This window comes from Camelus dromedarius, chromosome 15 (assembly GCF_036321535.1).
Source record: "Camelus dromedarius isolate mCamDro1 chromosome 15, mCamDro1.pat, whole genome shotgun sequence".
Lineage (NCBI taxonomy): Eukaryota > Metazoa > Chordata > Mammalia > Artiodactyla > Camelidae > Camelus > Camelus dromedarius.
Genome location: NC_087450.1, coordinates 45653528 through 45672692, shown reverse-complemented (window position 1 = coordinate 45672692; position 19165 = coordinate 45653528). Strand labels below are relative to the sequence as shown.

The window sequence follows — 19165 nt, the reverse complement described above, 5'->3', positions numbered from 1 at the left end:
TGAGATATATCTCACAATTGTGAGATACATCTCACAATTGTGATATATATCTCCCAATTGTGAGATATATCTCCCAATTGTGATATATATGCATATTGTGAGATATATATCTGTATATAATGGAATATTATTCAGGCATAAAAAATGAAATATTGCTGTTTTCAATGATATGGATGACCTTCCTTCTATAAGTGGAATCATACAATATTTGTCCTTTTGTGTCTGGCATATAATGCCTTTAATATGTATCAAAATTTACTTTCTCTTTAAGGCTGAATAATATTCCATTGTATGTATATACCACATTTTGTCTATCTGTTCATTTTTGGCTATTGTGTATAACACTACTATGAGCATTACTGTACAAATACCTGTGCAAGTTCTTGCTTTTAATTCTTTTAAATATATACCCAGAAGTGGAAATATTGAATCATATAGTAATTCAATGTTTAATTTTTTTCATCCATCACCATACTGTTTTCCACTGTGGCTGCACCATTTGCATTATCTGCGGCAGTTAACAAGGATTCCATAAAATGATTTTGTAACATTTTTCCTGATTACAGTACACATTTAACTGTAGAACATCAGAAAATGCAGAAAAGCAAAGTGTAGACAATAAAATCCCCTTTATTCTAATCACCTAGTTCTACATTTGACCTGAATGTATTATTATCTCCAACAGGAAGGGAAAGGGTCTTTTCCCTTGGGATGATTCTATCGAAAAACTGGAGCATGTGATCCAAATATAGAGCCAGGCCAGCCCCGCCTGACCTCATGGTTACAGCCCTCATCCTGGCTGTCCCACGACCCTAATCATAAATAATGTTCATGCAGTTAAGCTGACCTTTGAGTCATATTCGTGGGGTGTTCCTGGTCACAGGAAAGACACAGGGTAGTCACATTCTCTGTGGGTCTCCTTCATCTTTAAAAGCACCTCGGGGTTCGGGGTAGGTAGAGCAAAACACTAAGTGCGCAGCGTGATTCGTCTAGAGAAACGCGTTCCGCACACGCACCATCTATCTACATCTTCAGAATCGAGGTTTCCTTTTTGGAGTAGGGGCGACCGGAGGACCTGGGTCTGACTCAACGATGAGCTCCTCCACCAAGCAGAGGGCAGGAGCAGCTCCCGCCTCCTTTCACTCTTCCAAGTCCCCATTGGCTGATTCCTACCGTCGATCCGCCATGTCCCCGCAGTATCCTCCTATCACCGCCCCCGTGAGCCTCCCTGTCTGTGCTCTCATTGGTCCTCTCCGCAGTCGCTCTGCGTTAGGAGCGTTCCAGAAGCAGCCACTGGGAGTCTCTGAATTCGGTTTTTAAAAAACGCCGGCAGTGAGTCAGCCTCTGTGCGGGCAATTTGAACACCACCCAGCCGCTGCACGCGGCCAGGTCGTTCCTGGCCTTCCCCTGCACTCCAGCCTCTTCCCCTGCGAAGGCCGAGAAGGAGCTGCGGGGCCGCAACCCTGCGCGCCCGCCATGGGCCCGCGCCGGAGCCGCAAGCCCGAAACCCCAAGGAGGCGCACCGCGAGCCCGCCTCCCGCCGCCCCCCGGCCGCGCCCCTCCTTAGGTAACCCGCCGCGATCCCTTTCCCTCCGCGCCGGCCTCCCTGCAGCCCGTCTGTGAGGTGGGCACGGCCAGGTCCGCCTGCCCATTTCACAGGCAAAAACAAACAAAAAACAAAAATCCGAGGCTCGCTTGCTTAGCCTGGGATCGAGCCCCAGCTCCCGCCTCTCGGTCCGCTGGCCATCCTCTGCAGGGGCGCAAACCGGTTCTGCCGTCCAGCATCTGCTCGCGAACTGCCCAAGTTCCAAGGCCGGGGGAGGGACTGGGGAAGGCAGTTCCGAGGATGAGAAAGGACGGCCCAGACAACCTGTCTCCAAAGACTCATTCTTGAGTCTACTAGCATGTGTTGAGTGCTTACCGCTATGTAGACATTGTGTTAAATTCTTTACATGAATTAACTCAACTTTATATTGTGCCCAATTTACAGATTAGACAACTGAGGCGCAGACAGACGTGATATCTTGAACAAAGTGACACAGCTTGTTCCAACAGACACAGGATTTTTTTAAATAAGTGTTTACTTTAAGTTGCAAAATTATTGGCTGCTTTTTGTGACAATTTCAAACAACAATTTTACTTTTAGAAAGTGCCCTTCCAGGTTTTGGGGTTTGGTTTGGTTTTTTCCTTCAGTGAATGGCTATGTTGGGCCTTAACCAAAGTGCTCTAATCAAGCAGTGCTCTCACCTTGTTCCTTCCAGAGGTGATGTGCTGGGAAAGAAGACCCCACTGTGGTCCTCAGTTTCTGTGCGGTGGTCTGGTGGATGGAAGACCCAGGAATAAGAACTGTATACTGTGGCAACAGCTGCTTTACTTGTCTTCCGCTATGTAGCTAAGAGCCGGGTGAAAAAAAGTATTATCGATTATAGATGTTTCAGTTTGTGACTGGGATTCTTTTCCTTTCCTAAACCTAAATAACCTTTGCCTCCAGCTAACTTGCTGAATTCTCATGTTAGTCCTAATAGTCCTACAGTTACTTTAATTTAAAATTTTAAGTAGGCTATTTTACTGTCTGCAAATAATGATTTTTGAATCTTCTTTTTCATTTTTATACATTTTATTTCTTACTGTATTAGTGAGGCCCTGAGACTAGTGTTGAATAAGAGCAGGGTTTTGGTCATCTTTGTCTCATTCATAATTTTAATGGGAATATTAATTATGATGTTCACTGTTTCCTGATGTAGAAGCATCCTTACAACTCCAGTCCCCTCATTCACTCTGGGCTGCTGATGACCTTGCCTCATGCTTCCCTGAGGAAATAGAAGCCTCCAGACTGGATTCCCCTTTATCTTCTCATGACAGAGAAGCTTGGTGTCCCCTTTCCATCAAAAGGTCCTCCTCTTCCTCCTCCATGAGCTCTTGGCTATATTCTTTTGTCACCTTCCCAGGGGCTTTCTGTTATCCTTTCCACCTGCACTTAGAATTAAATTCATGCTCCTTTCCTTGGCATTCGACAGATGTGCTCTGCTATTTCTGATCTAAAGGGCAGGAGTGTTGCCTTATTCCCACACCCTTGCCTCCCTGATATTCCCTGTCTCTCTCTACTGCCCTTCATAGCTACCTTTTTTTTTTTTTAATGGAAATCCAGATATGCAACTCCAGTGACAATATTTTAGATAGGATGGTATGAATTAAATGGTATTATAACCATTGAATGTCCCTGCTTGAAGGATACAGGTGAACAGATATATATGAACCCGAAGAAAGGGCTCTTGTGTAGTCGTTGGAAAGTTCCCCTCCAAGCTCATCATAATTTTTTTTAGGAATTGTCATTTTCCTTCATGGTATTTTTTGATGAACAGAAGTTCTTAATTTTTTTTATCAAATTGATGCATCTTTCCTTTTTTGGTTTGTACACTTTGTATCTTGTTTAAGAAGTCCTACCCTACTTCAAGTTTTAAAATATATTCTTTTATATTATTTACTAAAGGTTTTTAAATTTTGCCTTTTTCATATGTTATCAGTCCACCAGGAATTGATATTTTGTGTATGGTGTGAAGTAAAAATATGATTTTATTTTCCCCCATACCATCATTATTGTCTCACTTGTTATTTAGACACAAGTTTATTAAGTAGTCCAAAAACTGCATTTTATTATTTTGAACTGAGTTTTCGACTAGAGGTGTTTTTTTTTGGGGGGGGGGTTGCATAAGAACGTTACAGCCATAACTTGTTTATTGTGCTTTATCGTGTGCACTTACATCGCTACTCTTTGCAAAATAGCCAGACTTAAGTCTGACACATCTGTCTGTTTCCCCTTTTCCCAGCCACCCTTCAACCCATTCCAATCTGACTCCCACAACCATTACCCTTACTTCTACTTGAACTCCTCTTGTCAAGATCACCAGCTACTTTCATGTTGCCAACTCCAGACAAGCCTGTGTCCTTCTCTTACCCAGTCTCAGAAGATCTGACTCAGCGGGCCGTGTTTTCCTTGAAACACACCATCCCCTTGGCTTCTGTGATACATGTACTCTGCAGTTTCTGCTCGGCATTTTTGCTGCCTGTGCTACGTCTCTTCAGCAAGTTGGACTTCTGTGGTCTCCTTTTCCTTTCCTTCCTTTCCCCAGGTGGGCTCATCCTTTCCTGTGACTCTAATACCACGCATACACTGATAACGCTCACAATTATATCTCCAGCCCAGATCTCCCCTTTGACCCCCGTACCAGTGTCCAACTGCCTTTCCACCTGACAACTCTTGGGTCTGCCACACTAAACACATCTAAACTGAACATTTTGTTACTCCCCTCCTGCCTCTTCATCCCCACTTCCCCCACTTCAGGAAATGGCACAGCCCCCCACAGAGTTGTTGAAGCCAGAAGCCTGGGAGAGCTTTTTCATCTTACCCCTACCTTCATCCAATCCATATGTAAGCTCAGGCAGTCCTACCTCCAGATCGCATCCTAAGCATGCCACTTGTTGCCTTCTCAACCCCCACTGCCTAATCCAAGCCCCCAGCATCCTAACCCAGCTACTACTTCACTTCCACTCTTGGCCCTTTTTGGTTCTTTCTTTACACAGCAGCTGGAATGGTCTTTAAATGTAAATGGATTATCTCTTTGTCCTGCTTAAAGCTCTTCTGTGGCTTCTTATCACTTTGGAATTAAATCCCAATTTATATCAGCACTTCAAGACCCAACTATTGAATTTAATCCCAGTTCCATTCCATCCCATGACCTCTCTGATTGGTTGCTTTTCATAAGCATTTGTTCTTTTTTTTAAAAAATATATTTTATTGAAGTATAGTCAGTTTACAATGTGTCAATTTCTGGTGTACAGCACAATACTTCAGTCATACAGAAACACGTATATTCATTTTCATATTCTTTTTCACCATAAGTTACTACAAGATATTGAATATAATTCTCTGTGCTATACAGTATAAACCTTATGTCTATTTTATGTATATTAGTTAGTGCATGCAAATCTAGAACTCCCAATTTATCCCTTCCCACTCACTTCCCCACCTGGTAACCATAGTTTGTTTTCTGTGTCTGTGAGTCTGTTTCTGTTTTGTAAATAAATTCGTTTGTCTTTGTTTTTTTTTAGATTCCATATATAAAGGATATCATATGGTATTTTTCTTTCTCTTTCTGGCTTCTTCACTTAGAGTGACATTCTCCAGGTCCATCCATGTTGCTGCAAATGGCATTATTATTTTTTATGGCTGAGTAGTATTCCATTGTATAAATATACCACAACTTCTTTATCCAGTCATCTGTTGATAGACATTTAGGTTGTGTCTATTGTAAGTAGATAAGCACTTGTTCTTGTTCTTGTTCTTGGGTCATAGACTTCACATCTTCCCCTATCCCTCTGAGGTTATTCTGTATATTTCAAAGTCTCTCTCTCTTCACAGGTCCCTCTTGTACTGGTTGTTTTGTGTATTGAGTTTGTTCCTGTCCTTTCATGGTGTTGGCCTTGCTTGGTGATCTTTAGTTGTGCTCATTACACTTTCTGTGACTGCTCTGTCTGATTAATAAAGGCTGCCTCCAGCGATGGTGGATTGCAGGCGGGTGATGAGGAGGGAGACAGGTGCCAGCGACTCATCTCCTGGGTATGGGGCCTCCCTCTTTCTCCTCTTCCTCCTAAAACGTCCCCTGGACACTGCCCTGCTTCTCTGGTCCTGGGATAAAGTCTCCACTGCCAGGGCATCCTGCCCTGCCTCTCTGTCCCCGTTCACTCTGGTACCTCTTCTCACACTTGGTAATTAGTTCACTGTATTAAATTTTTTCTATTCAGCTACTTGGTGTGGGTTCTCTTCTTGGCTGGACCATGAATAACATTTCTGAAGCAAATTCTATTCTTCAAAATGTTAGTTTTTGTGGTCAACTTATCAGCAGTCCATTCATTTTTATAGGCTCTTGGTTTAATTTATGGAGCAACTGTACTGTTTTGGGTTTTGTACTCTTTTTTCATTAACTTAGTTTATTACCCTTAATATTACTTTTACTCTACCTTCTTTTGGTTTATTTTAATAATTCTCTTCTCTTCTAAATACGTGAGTTGAACACTTAGCCAAGTTATCTTTTAATGTTCTTATTTTCTAGTAGATAGATCTCAAGGCTGTGCATTTTCCTCTAGTACTGTTTGGCTTTATCTCTTGAGTTTTGAGATGTAGACTTTTAATTTTTATTCATTTCTAAGTAGTCTAATTTCAATGAAGTATCAAGAGTTAGAAAAATTCTTATTTTTTTATTCCTGTGTTTTTAATTTCTGATCAGAGAGTTTGACTTTTTTGATTTCTACTTTTTGGAAATGCTGTTCAGATTTTTTTTCTTGTTTGTTGTTGGAACTAGGCTTTGACTCCAGGGCCCAAAGGCATTGGCACTGAGTTATGCCACTTCTGAGGTCCCACCTCGGCCACTAATGAGCTGTGGCCAACTGTCTTCACCTCTCGGGGCCTCAGGATAACCGTGGCAAGGGAATTGTACTAGAAAATCTCTCAGATTCCTTCCAGCTCTTAAAAAAAGACCTAAAACCAAAATAACTCGGTTTCCAATCTCGGTGGGAAAGATAAGAGGAGATACACAAAGTACTGTGGGGCCCAGAGGAGGGAGGTGACCCATCGGTTTGGAAGGGATTGGGAGTCGGGAAAGGCTGCATGGAAGAGCTGGCATTTAAAATAAGACCTTCAGAGGATCATTTTTCATTCATTTACCAAATATTTATTTAGCACCTGTCCGCTGTTCTCCAGCTGCTGAAGATAACCGCAGTGACTACAGCAGACAGAAAGCCCTATGTCTGTGGAGCCTATTACGGCCTATGCTTTGGCAGTTTGACAGCCAGGGTACAGTGCGTCCCCTCTTTTCCGTGGCATTTTACCCCTATGACCCGACTCTTTTGCTCAGGCGCTTCCTCCCTTCCAGTTCGTCGTCGGAGACATCGGGTACTGAGAGAGATCCGAGTTCTTCAGAAGAGCACACACCTATTGTTAAGGAAGGCCCCGTTCTGCCGCCTGGTAAGCTCCAGGAAGCTCCCTGCCAACCCCCGTGTGGCCTCCTGTCTATAAATTTCCCAGGTATTGGGGCCCTGTCATCTCTTGCCCAAAGGGCAAAGGACCTCGTCTCTAACCTGGCTGGGGACTCTTCTTTTTCTGAAAACATGAGCCCGCCAAGGGCACCTTCCAGTTCTTTACAGAATTAATTTCTAATAACTACCACCTTTGAAATTGTGTTCTTTGACTGTGTAAACAGGAACCCTCTCATCCAGCCACCCTTTCATCCCTTGTCCTGCCCCAGGAGACTGTCTCCTTCTCTCCCCACCACCAAAAAAAGAAGAGACTTGCCGATTTCTAAGCTCCCTGGACTTGATGCCAGTTACTAGTTAAGTCCTAAGATTAAGGGCCAGGAAGGAATAACGGAAATGAAGATTCATGGAGACTTGTGGAGGGAGTCTGTCTTCTCTCGAATCTCCTTTTACTCTCTGCTCCTCCCCACTCCCCTTCTCCCTTGCTCCCATCCCCACTCCTTCACAGGCAAGAGAAATATGTGTTCAATTCACTCGTGGTGTGGACTTCAATTGGCAAGCCCAAGCCCTGTTGGCCCTACAAGAGGTAAGAAGGGGGCCAAGGTACAATTGGGTGAGGGGTGAGTATGGGGGAAAGGCATTCTGGAACTCCGAGTGGCTGACTGTAGACTGTCAGGCTGAATCTCACTTCCTTAAAAAGAGCAACAAGGAACACTCAGGGCATGGAGGCCAGGTTCTTATTTGGCGGTAGCAGAATTCCCATGCAATGTTCAGTCTCCTTTGTCTTTCCTATAGTCCTTCAAGCCCTCAGAGACTGAGTTGAGCATGTCTCTAAGCAAAAAGCAGCCCGTGACACCTCGTCTGTCAGTCTTTCTCCTCTTTCTGTCCTTAGGCAGCGGAAGCGTTTCTGGTTCATCTCTTTGAGGACGCCTACCTCCTCTCCTTACACGCCGGCCGTGTTACTCTCTTCCCGAAGGATGTGCAACTGGCCAGGAGGATCCGAGGCATTCAGGAAGGGCTCGGCTGAGCTCCTGTCGCCTGTGTCTCTGTAAGCCTTTCCTGCTCACCAGAGCGTGAGTGCATTTCGGGGGGAAAGAACAGCCAGCTTCTCATCACTGGGGTGGGATTTTCTCTGAAGGAATTTTCCTTCTCCATCCTTAGTCCTCTGATGCCTCACCTTCCCTCTGTTCTTTAGAAAAGATTTGACCAAGTTTTAACTTGAACGCTTGGGATTCTACAGCTCATGCCCTTTTGCACAATGTTAAATAAAGATATCTTTCAATTAAGTTGTGACCAGACAAGCTGAATCTCTGGCAGAGTTAATCTTCTCCAATTTACAAAGATCCGATGACTTAATGTTGATTAAGTTAAAGCTCTGATGTTTGAAAATGCCTTGTTAGTAAGTGTGATTCCTAAATTTCAGGGGTGAGACCAGATCCATGGAGTATGAGGTGCTGCCTGGACTTGCTGTCTCTGAGCGGAGTGTGCACGTTGCTTTTGTAATTAGTTTTTTTTTTTAAAGAGATGACTGCATGGCTTTCCTCTGTAACAGAGGTAATATATGAGAAAATGGACACATTTCAGATGAAGAGACTCCAAGGTTGACTTCACTTTGCAAATTATTCATGTGACTGTTTGATGATTTTGAAGACATCAGATTTTCTAGGTTACGGGAGAAAAGGATATTTACTTATTATTTTAGATCTATCTGTACCATTTAAATTTTTTACCATATGTATATTTACTTTTATTTAAAACAGAAGGGGGAAAAGTAAGAGAAGACTCCTTCAGTCAGTTGCACAGAAGAGCCTGGCACATCTCACATACAAATCTCTGTCCTTCAGGTTAATTTCATCATTAGTGGCAACAGCAAGTTCCTGTGTGGATTGTGCCTGTCAACAGATTATAGCTTTTTAAAAACTCGATTGGGATGAAAATAGACAGTCTTTAAGGTGATGTGTTGTTCTGGTTCCTTCGAGTAGATTCCTATCAAAATCATTCAGAAATTCTAGCTTGTAGAATTTATTTTATTCTTATTTGCAAACCATAGAAGATGTATCATAATTTATACTTTATATTCCAGGCTTCTAAAGTGCCTTTTCAATGTTTTTATAGGTATTTTTATAACTTCTTTGTGGAGAAATAATAAAAATAAAAATAATTCTTTAATGAGAAAAATTGAAGGTACTGTTGCACAGAGATCATACTGTGTTCTTTATGTGTTAGCGTCAAGTTCGTCATTTGGACACGTTGCTAAAAGCCACAATTTAAACAAGAGGATTGAGGGATGTGTTTTTGCCTCCAGTGGAGCAGAGTATGAGTGGATAAAAACTTTGCCCTTCTGTTGTAACTGAAAGCAGTTTAAGAGATTTCCAGAGAAATGAGAAGTGTCACCCAAAGATTTCTAGGTTTTGTATGCGTTGAAAATGATTAGTGAGGGCGGATACTAATAATAATGAAGTGTCAGCCAGCTGAATTCAGAGGCAAACTAAAGGGAAGAACCAAACTAAAATTTGATAAATTTTAACCCTTTGGAAAAACCTTTTCCTATTTGACATCAGCTCATATTTACATAGACATTCAAATAAAGCTTCTCTATCTATGCATATACTTAAAATTCTTGTCAGAGTGTTATTCATTAGAAGATTATACCCTTCCTCTAGTTTTCTTTAAATTGATACTTCTCTGCTCTCCTAAACTTGTGTTCACCAGGACCCGACTACACATGTAGCCATGTCACATTCTAATGCGGGATGTGTGCTCTCAGCATCATCGAGAATTTATACATGATAGTGTTATATGATATTATTACAATTTACTGCCAACTTTGAGCACTTACCCTTGCTGATGTTATTGGAGTTTTATTTTCATTTCTTTCTGCTTTCTGGGTGATTTCACCAACATTATCTTCTAACCTTTCTATTGAATTTTTTTTTCAAGATTAATATTTCTCTTGTTTATCTTTTTTTAAACTGAAGTACAGTTGATTTACAATATTTCAAGTGTACAGCAAAATCATTCAGTTATATGTATATATATATATATATATCTGTTGAATTTTTTATTTCTGCTTTCACATTTTTAATACCCAAGAATTCTCTTTTTTTTTTTTTGAATGGTTCTTTATTTATAGCATCCCAGTCAGTCAGTGTTTACTCAAAAAAAAGAAAAAAAAACCAGAAACCAATTTGCGTATTTCAAGCAAAGTGGAGTTTGATGGAAGGGATCAATTAAATGATGTCAAGAGGTCTGGAAGAGCAAAAAGGAAGAGAAGATGCCCCCCCCAAGATCAGAAGCTTCCAGTGCCAGAAGCCCACACATACTCACTGCTGCTGGGCTGGAAGCACGGCCCTGCTGCCACTGCGTTAGAACCACACCATTGCTACTGAGCAGGAATCACGCCCCCGCTCCGGCCTGTGCTGCCGCAACCACCGCTGACAGGGAGGAAGCACCCATCTTCCGTTGCTGCTTCTGCTGCCAAAGGCGCTACCAAAACCAAAGAAAAATTTCTCCTTTGTGTCCCACCTTCCAGGCCCCGCCGCTTGTTCCGTTTGCAGCACCTGGTCAGAAGCACCTGCAAGGGAGTCTGGGAGCCCAGCTGGTCGCCTTCTAACCTCCCTGTGTCATGGAGGTGACCCTGCAAGGGTGAGAGTGGAGCTCAGACAGCTGAAAAATGTGATCTATCACATCCCACTCTTGTTTCATGGATGCAATACCATTTTAAGGATATTTATTTTTATTTTTATTTTTATTACAGTTTTTGTCTTCTTTCTGCTGCTTTATCCTGTTTCCTCTAAGTTGTTTTTGTTTTTCGTGCTCAAGTCTCCCTTTCACTTAGGAGGTTTTCCTTTCATGTTTAACAATTCTTGTTTAAGAGTGGGAGAGAAAGGCTAATGGGTAGTTCTGAGCACGTTGATGGGGCCTGTTGGAGCTTTACTGTAGAATTGTCAGGTGGGTCTTTTCTGGGGGAGCCCCTGCTCTCTTAGGCCAGCCAAGTCCCCAGCCAAGTCCAAGCAGGAGGTTGGACAGCAGAGGCCTAGCTGGGTCTGGGAGCTGAGTGGAGGAGCTCTGAGGATATCCACATTCAAAGCTCACGGTGCATAAGCTTCCTTAATCTCCCTGGCTTTGGCCTCCCCAAGCCCAGAGACTCGATTTTCTCTTCTCTTGAGAATCAGCCTCCAGGCTTTGCTGGGATGGGAGGAAGAGAGTCACCCAGTGATTGAGTGGTAGGAGAGGAACATTTGGGGACTTCTTTCCTAAACAGCCTTCAACCAATCCTCTTTATGTTAGCCAACCCCACTCACACCCAGCTGCGGAAGTACTTGGTACTCTTTGTTCCTGGGCCTTAGAAAGATTTTGCCAGTACCTTGTCACGCTGCTCAGCTTTCCTCACCACTAGTTTAGGATTCCACTCTCTTGGAAGTCAGTTCCTACTTGTCCATATGCCTTCTTAACTTCCAGGATTTTTATCATTGTTTTTTTCCTCTCCTGTCCTCCTCATCCTTGTGAATTTATGTTGAGTTTCTTACTGTGTAGATTGGCAGTTACTTTCTTCTTCACGTAAGAAAGCTGATTCCACCTTTCTCTGGTTCTGTTTTTGCAGTTGAGAGGTCAGCAGTCAGTCCAACGGGTGCTCCTTTGAAGCTAATGCTGTTTCTCTGACTGTCTCTTCTTAAAAGATTTTTCTTTGGTTTTGGTATTCTGCAGTGTCATCCTGCTGTGTCTAAGTGGCATTCATCTTCCTTGGCATTCATTGGGTTTATTGGATGTGGACTGATGTCTTTCATCAATTTTGGAAAATTCTCGGCCATCCTTTCTTCAGATGCTGCCTCTTCTCATTCTTTCTCCCCTCGTTCTGGGATGCCAGTTATCTGTCTGCTGGGCCTTCTCACTGTATCCTTGATGTTTCTTTCCCTCCTCTATTTTCCATCCTTATTCTGTCAGTGCTGCATACGTCCTTGATTCTCATGTCCTACCCTCTGATCCATTGACTTTCTTTCAGCTATGTCTAATCTACTTTTAAACCAGACTATTTTCTTAACTTTGGTGGTTGTATTTTTAGTTCTAGAATTTTTATTTGATTCTTTTGAAAATTTTTTATAGTTTCTAGTTCCCTGCTGAAAATGTCAGACTTAGCTTTTCTATCCTTTAACAGTGAGCGTAGTTGCTTACAGACTGTGTCTGTTAATGCTTATGTTTAGACTCCCTGTGGATCTGTTTCTATTTGTGGTTTCTGTTGAATCGCACTCACGTGTTTTTCTCTTTGGTGTTGATTACATTTGATGTGATGCCTGACACATCTATGTGAGGAAGTAACTTGAGGCCTAGAATGGTATCTTCCTCGAGGTAGGGTTGGGCTTTTTCTACCAGGTGCCTGGAGGCACTAGACATTCAGAACCACCTTAATTCAGTTTTAGGTCTGAGATTTTCTGAGCCACCCAGATGATTCAAAGCCAAGGTGCAGTGTCAGGTTGAAATTGCTTCTCATTCACTTTATTTCTAAGGTACAACCAGCCCTCCAAGTTCTGCTTATCACACTTACCTTGGCAGGCCTGTACTTCAGCCTTTGTTTCCCTAGCCCTACAAGGTTGCCAAAAGCTTAGCTCATTTCTCAGCTACATTTTTAGGACTGGCAGACATCACCAGGAGAAAGGGTTAGGCTTAATTTGCTGTTAAGCTCACCTCTAGATTTCCATTCTCCCTTTGGTCTCGGATCAGTAATAACTAATAAGTAATCACTATCTTGTTAGCAATTTAATGCTTTTAAGAAAAAATATGTATTTGTCCAACTTTTTTAGTTGTCTTTAGTGGGAGAGTGGTCCAAATGACCACTGGCATAAAGATAGACAGACCAATGGAATGGAATGGAATGGAGTGGAATAGAATAGAATAGAACGCCTAGAAACAAACCCTTGCGTGTATGGTCAGATGTTTTTTGAGACAGGTGCCAAGACTATTCAATGAGGAAAAGACAATCCAACAAATGGTTGAGGAAAACTGGATATCCCCATGCAAAAGAGTAAAGTTGGAACCTTACCTAACACTGTATAGAAAAATCAACTCAAAATGGACCAAAACCCTAAATGTAAGAGTGACAATTATAAAACTCTTAGAAGAAAACATGGAGCAAATGCTTCACAACATTGGGTTTGGCAGTGATTTCTTGGATATGACACTAAAGGCACAGACAGTAAAAGAAAAAAAGACAAATTTGACTTCATGAAAATTAAGAACTTCTGTGCCTCAAAGGACACTATCAACAGAGGGAAAAGGCAGAAATACAAATATTTGTTACATATATATAGTGAGATATGTATAATAACATAATGATGTGTATGTAATCAATGATACATATAATGAGACAAATAACAATGATATATAATAACAATGATGTATATATAATATATAATGATATATATGAGACAAATATCACAGAATGAGAGAAAATACTTGCAAATCATATCTGATATGGGATTAATATGAGAGTATATAGAGAATTAAAACCAACAAAAAAAAGTGATTCAAAAGTAGAGGTTGACACAACATTGTAAACTGACTATACTTCAATAAGAAAATAAAAAGTCAATCAATCAATAAAGGACTTGAATAGACATATCTCCAAAGGAGATATACAAATGGCCAAGAAGCCCATGAATGGATACTCTACATCACTAGTTATTACAGAAATGCAAATCAAAACCACAATGAGATACCACCTGACATCCATTAAGTATCAAGAAGAAAATAACAACTGTTGGCAGGATGTGGAGAAATGTATAACTTTTGTGCACTGTTGGTGGGAACACAGAATGGTTCAGCTACTATGGAAAACAGTGTGACAGTTCCTAAAAATATTTAAAAATAGATTTACTATGTGATCCATCAATTCCACTTCTGGATACACTCAAAAGAATTGAAAGCAAAGTCTCTAAGGGATATTTGTACACCTGTGTTTATTATAGCATTATTCGTAGTAGCTAAAACATGGAAGCAATGACTGTCCATTGACAGAAGAGTGAAGTAAGCCAAATATGGTGTGTGCATACAGTGGAATGTTATTTAGCCTTGAAAACGTAGGAAATTGTGACATGCTGCAACATGGATGGACCTTGAGGACATTATGTTAAGTAAAATAAGCTAGACACACTAAGACGGATACTATATGATCCCATTTATATGAGGTACCCAGAGTAGTCAAAGTCATGGACAAAAGTAGAATGATGGTTGACCATGATTTGTAGATACGGTACAAGATACAGGTCTAATTTTATTTTTTTTTTCTGGAAAACTAGCAAATTATACCTGCATCATTTATTAAATAAACAGTCTTTGGAATTTTCCTCTATAGAATTAGAAGGCCTCTTTTATTATATATTAAGTTCCCATAAATTCTTATGCCTATTTCTGCACACTCTCTATTCTGTTAGCTATAGCAAAAAACTGGAAACTACCGGAATGGTTAAATAATGTGTGGTTTATCCATACCATGAAATATGGCATATCTATATTATGTAGCTATTAAAATTAATAAATCTATTGACCTGGAGGGTTTTCATGAAATAATAAGTCTTTTTAAGAGCAAATTATAAAGTATGATGGATATAGTGTAAAGCACTTTTTTTTTCAAAAAAGAGGGAATAAAACTCTCATCTGTAGGTGCACAACTCTGAATATATTATTTTTTTTAATAATTTAAAATTTGTGTTTGTCAATGTTTGCAAGGATATAGAGAGAAATGTAGGAAGATACAACCTGAACTTAATATTGAGGTGGAGTGGCAAAGAAAGTGGTGACTGTTAACTCTTCCTCTCTGTTGTCAAATATATTGCAACAAGAATATTAGTTTTGTAATTCTAAACCCTCAATAGAATATTTTTTCAAATTTTGTAATATTATATCTTCCCAATGAAAAAGAAAAAAAGTTCATAGAAAGATATTTAATAGTTTTTTTTTAAAATCAGGATTAGAGAGATTTGCAACACTCAGGCTCACCTCCAAACTCCAAGGAGGCAAGAACAGCCCAGGAGGAAACCTGAAGGGAAAGAAACCCCCCAGTCACCTCACACCAGTCGGAATGGCCACCATCAAAAAGTCTACAAATAATAAATGCTGGGAAGGGTGTGGAGAAAAGGAAACCTTCCTACACTGTTGGTGGAAATGTAGTTTGGTGCAGCTACTATGGAGGACAGTATGGAGGTTCCTTTAAAAACTAAAAATAGACTTACCATATGATCCAGCAATCCCACTTCTGGGCACATATCCAGAGAAAACTAATTCAAATAGATACATGCACCCCAGTATTCATAGCAGCATTATTTACAATAGCCAAGATATGGAAGCAACCTAAGTGTCGATCAACAGATGACTGGCTAAAGAAGTTGTATATATACACAATGGAATACTACTCAGCCACAAAAAGAATGAAATATTGCTATTTGCAACAACAGGTATGGACCCAGAAGTTATACTAAGTGAAGTAAATCAGACAGAGAAAGACAATATATGATATCACTTACATGTGGAATCTAAAAAAAGATACAAATGAACTTATTTACAAAACAGAAATAGACTCACAGACATGGAAAACAAACTTACGGTTACCAAAGGGGAAAGTGGGAGGAGGGATAAATTAGGAATTTGGGATTAGCAGATACCCACTACTACATATAAAACAGATAAACAAGGTCCTACTGCATAGAACAGGGAACTATATTTAATATGTTATAATAACCTATAATGAAAAAGAATCTGAAAAAGAATAGATATATACTGAAATACTTTGCTGTACAACTGAAACATTGTAAATCAACTATACCTCAATTTTTTAAAAAAGGAATAAAAACAATTAGATTGTTACAATGGCAGCATCTATGCAGGCATTTAGATTAGAAAATAATTGTAAAAACAAAGAGACTGAGCACATTGGTCAAGAATCCTCCTTTTCCAAAGGCTTTCATGTGGCTGATTCTCGCTTGTCCTTGGGGCTGGGACATGTGGCCATGTCCTTGCAGCTGCAAAACTCTTCCCCTGACCCTGCTGCCCCTCCTCCTAGCCACCCCAGCCCCGACCCTTCCTCTCCCTGACAAGCTTCCCCCGGGCTATCGACAGTGGTTTCTTCTGTTTTTCTCACCACATATTCCTGAGCCTACCGGAGGACTTTCACCTTCACTCTACGCTGCAGCTGCTCAGCAAGCATCGCTGTCAATTTCAATAATAACCACCATACATCGAGGGGTCTCCTGATGCAGGCACTGTGCCATCCACCCTTAGATGACCTTGGGAGATGGGTACTGTTAGCCCAGGTTACAGATGCAGCAACTGAGGCTCACACTATCTGGTTCACAACAATCTGATTCTAAAGCTGGTGCCTCTCCTGATTTGCCACAGTACCTCTTGCTGGTGCTGCACTATAAGCCTGGCCCAAGGTTAATCCTCCCCACCCTACCCCCAACCCTCAGCGGCTCCCCTCTCCTGCCCTCCAGGCCACCTGCTTCCTGAACTTCTTCCTTTGTCCCGCTGCATTACATCCCTGCACTCTAGGGGTGGAACAAACACAGATCCTGGGGTCAGATCAGGGTCTTGATCTAGGCTCTGCCCCTTTGAGCTGTTTGACCTTGGGTGACTTAATTGCCTTTGAAATATTATTTCCCTCCACCATAAACTGGGTGTCATGGTATCTTTCTCACAGGTCTGCTGTGGGGATTAAATGAATAAGGTACATAAAATATGCAGGAAATGCTCAATAAATATTTGCTTGAATTCTGATTTAGAGAGCTTCTGATTCATGCAACTACAGGGGGAAAATTAGCTCAACAGAAGGGCTGACTTCATAAAAGAGTATCAAAAAATCAGATAAAGACAGATGAGTTTATATACATACATACATATATATATATATATATATATATATATATATATACACATACATATATATTTTTTACTGTTGTTTCTTTGGACTCATTTTACAAATGAAAACCCAGCTTAGTGGCTGGAGTGAGGGAATTCTTTCCAATATTCTCAGCCCCCTAGCCCTGGTCAGGGGTTCAATAAAGCATTGTGTCGTGGAGTGTGACAGGGGGCGAACAAAAACATGATTAAAGATCTGGCTCTTAGAGTAACTCTTTTGTTCTCTGAAGGTGATTAGGTATCTCTGAGTTGTGCTTCTTGTCCTATGATTCTTGTTAACACCCAGATGAATTTTATTTCTTAAGGGAGAAAATGGCTTAAAACAAATCCTCCTTATCCTTATCTATATATATATAATGTTGGCATTGGGAGACTATTTCTAGGTTCCTCTTGGCTTGAAGAATTTCTCTATGTACGTGAAATAAATGCAGATTTAAAATGGTAGCGTTCCACCGTGGGGCCAGGGCAGCTGGAATCATTCAGTGATTCCTTCTTGTTGGTTCACTGGCATTCTAGTTCTAAGAGAAGACAAAATTTTATTTCAAAACTAAACTTTGAAGTTTTAAAGTCAAAGCAGGAAAAAAAATTTCCTAGGCCAGAAGAAAAGATTTAAATTTTTGAAGAGCTCATCAGCATTTCAAGGGTCAGGATAAGCCAGTGGAATTGACTTTTCTGTTTTCAGCTCAAGCACCGCCACCCTCAGCCTCCCCAGGTCCCCCTTCCTGTATCTCTGCCTCAGACCGGTGGCCACAGCTCCGGGGTCTGAAATGCTCTCAGTCCTCTTCTGGTTTTTCTCTCTCTCTCAGGGTCCATTTGTCCATCTTCACGACTCCCTTTTGGCCCCTCCCCTGTGGCGCTGGCCTGAATATAGAAGTTTGATTGCTGGCTCACAGTTTTTTAATGGCTAAGTAGATTTCTTGATGTGCTCTCCATAGTAGGGTTGTCATGGAGAAGTGTGAGGGGAGAAAGAAGTGAAAAGAGAAGGCTGAGGAAGAAATTGAACACAAGGGTCCTCGGGACTGTTGGAGAACACCCCTTCTTAGAGGGCACCCCAAGGAGGAACAGGGTGAAATTGCAGGAGGAACATCTGGGTGCCAAGGACTTGGCATCGGCTCTCCTGGAGAGGCAGTCATTCATGGTCATCGTCTGTCACCTTCTGGAGGATTGCAGGGGGGGATGTGTTGGAGCAGGAAGAGTTCAGCCCTGCATCAGGCAGATGGGGCTTGGACCATGGTTCTGCTACTTAGAGCAGCGTGACTCTCTGGGCAAGTCACTCAAGCTAAGCTCTGAGAGCCTCATTTGCAAGAAATGAACAATGCTACCTGCCCTGTGGAGGTGTAAGGGTCAAATGTATTCTGAAAACACCTGCTAGTCTTTCCTCTCTCTCCTTTTGTGGTAGCCCTTCACTGGTCTGTTATTCTGGAAGCTTGCTATTAAGCCAGTTTGGAACCCCAAACACATTTACTCATAAAAACCAATAGCCCTGAGCTTTGTGAAGTCTGGTCCTGAAGCCAGCCTACCTTACCTTGCCATCTCCCGTCTCTTCCCATCACCCCCATTCATGGACCTGACTTTGAAGCCATGGTGGGATCCTCAGCTGTCTTCCAAACCCACCCCACCCCCCAGCTTTCCTACCCACAAACTCTTTTTTTTTTTTTTTTTGGAGGAGGAGGAAGGTAATTAGGTTTATTTATTTATTTATTTATTTATTTACTTACTTATTTATTTAATGGCAGTACTGAGGGTTGAACCCAGAACCTTGTGCTCGCTAAGCATGAGCTCTACCACTGAGCTATAAACTCCCCCCACCTCCCCACAAAGTTTTACTCCTTCATCCTGGAATCTCAGACCTTGGCTGAGAAGCACCCAACATGTCAACATCCAGGTGAAATCCAAATCCAGCTCCTCTGTTCTCTGATGAGCTGTTCATAATGGATTTCTCTCTTGTCTGAATTCCCATTCCACTTCACCTAAGCTGGTCATAGTAGCTTTATAATAAAAGTCACAGCATATTGCCTTTTGTGGCCGATATAGTGGGAACATCATATTCTTATACCCCTCACGCTGTTCAATAACCATCTGTTGCTGAATAAATGAATGAAAATAGCTATATTTGTTGAGTGCATGCTATATGTCAGGTAGTGTGTGCTATGCCTTTTATATGCATTTCCTCATGTAATTATCACAGAAAGGTTAAAAGGATGTATTTTGGTCTCCCACGTCTGTGTGA

General features: G+C 41.3%; 1 protein-coding gene across 1 annotated transcript; it reads left to right on the top strand.

The window, feature by feature from the left end:
- Window positions 1–1332: 1332 nt before the first annotated feature.
- CENPA (centromere protein A) lies at window positions 1333–9732 on the top strand. The gene is made up of 5 exons (XM_031466731.2): window positions 1333–1567; window positions 6930–7021; window positions 7538–7615; window positions 7922–8077; window positions 8453–9732. Exons 1-4 carry the CDS (start codon window positions 1477–1479, stop codon window positions 8054–8056), a joined length of 396 nt encoding a protein of 131 aa, XP_031322591.1. The 5' UTR covers window positions 1333–1476; the 3' UTR covers window positions 8057–8077; window positions 8453–9732.
- Window positions 9733–19165: the final 9433 nt, after the last annotated feature.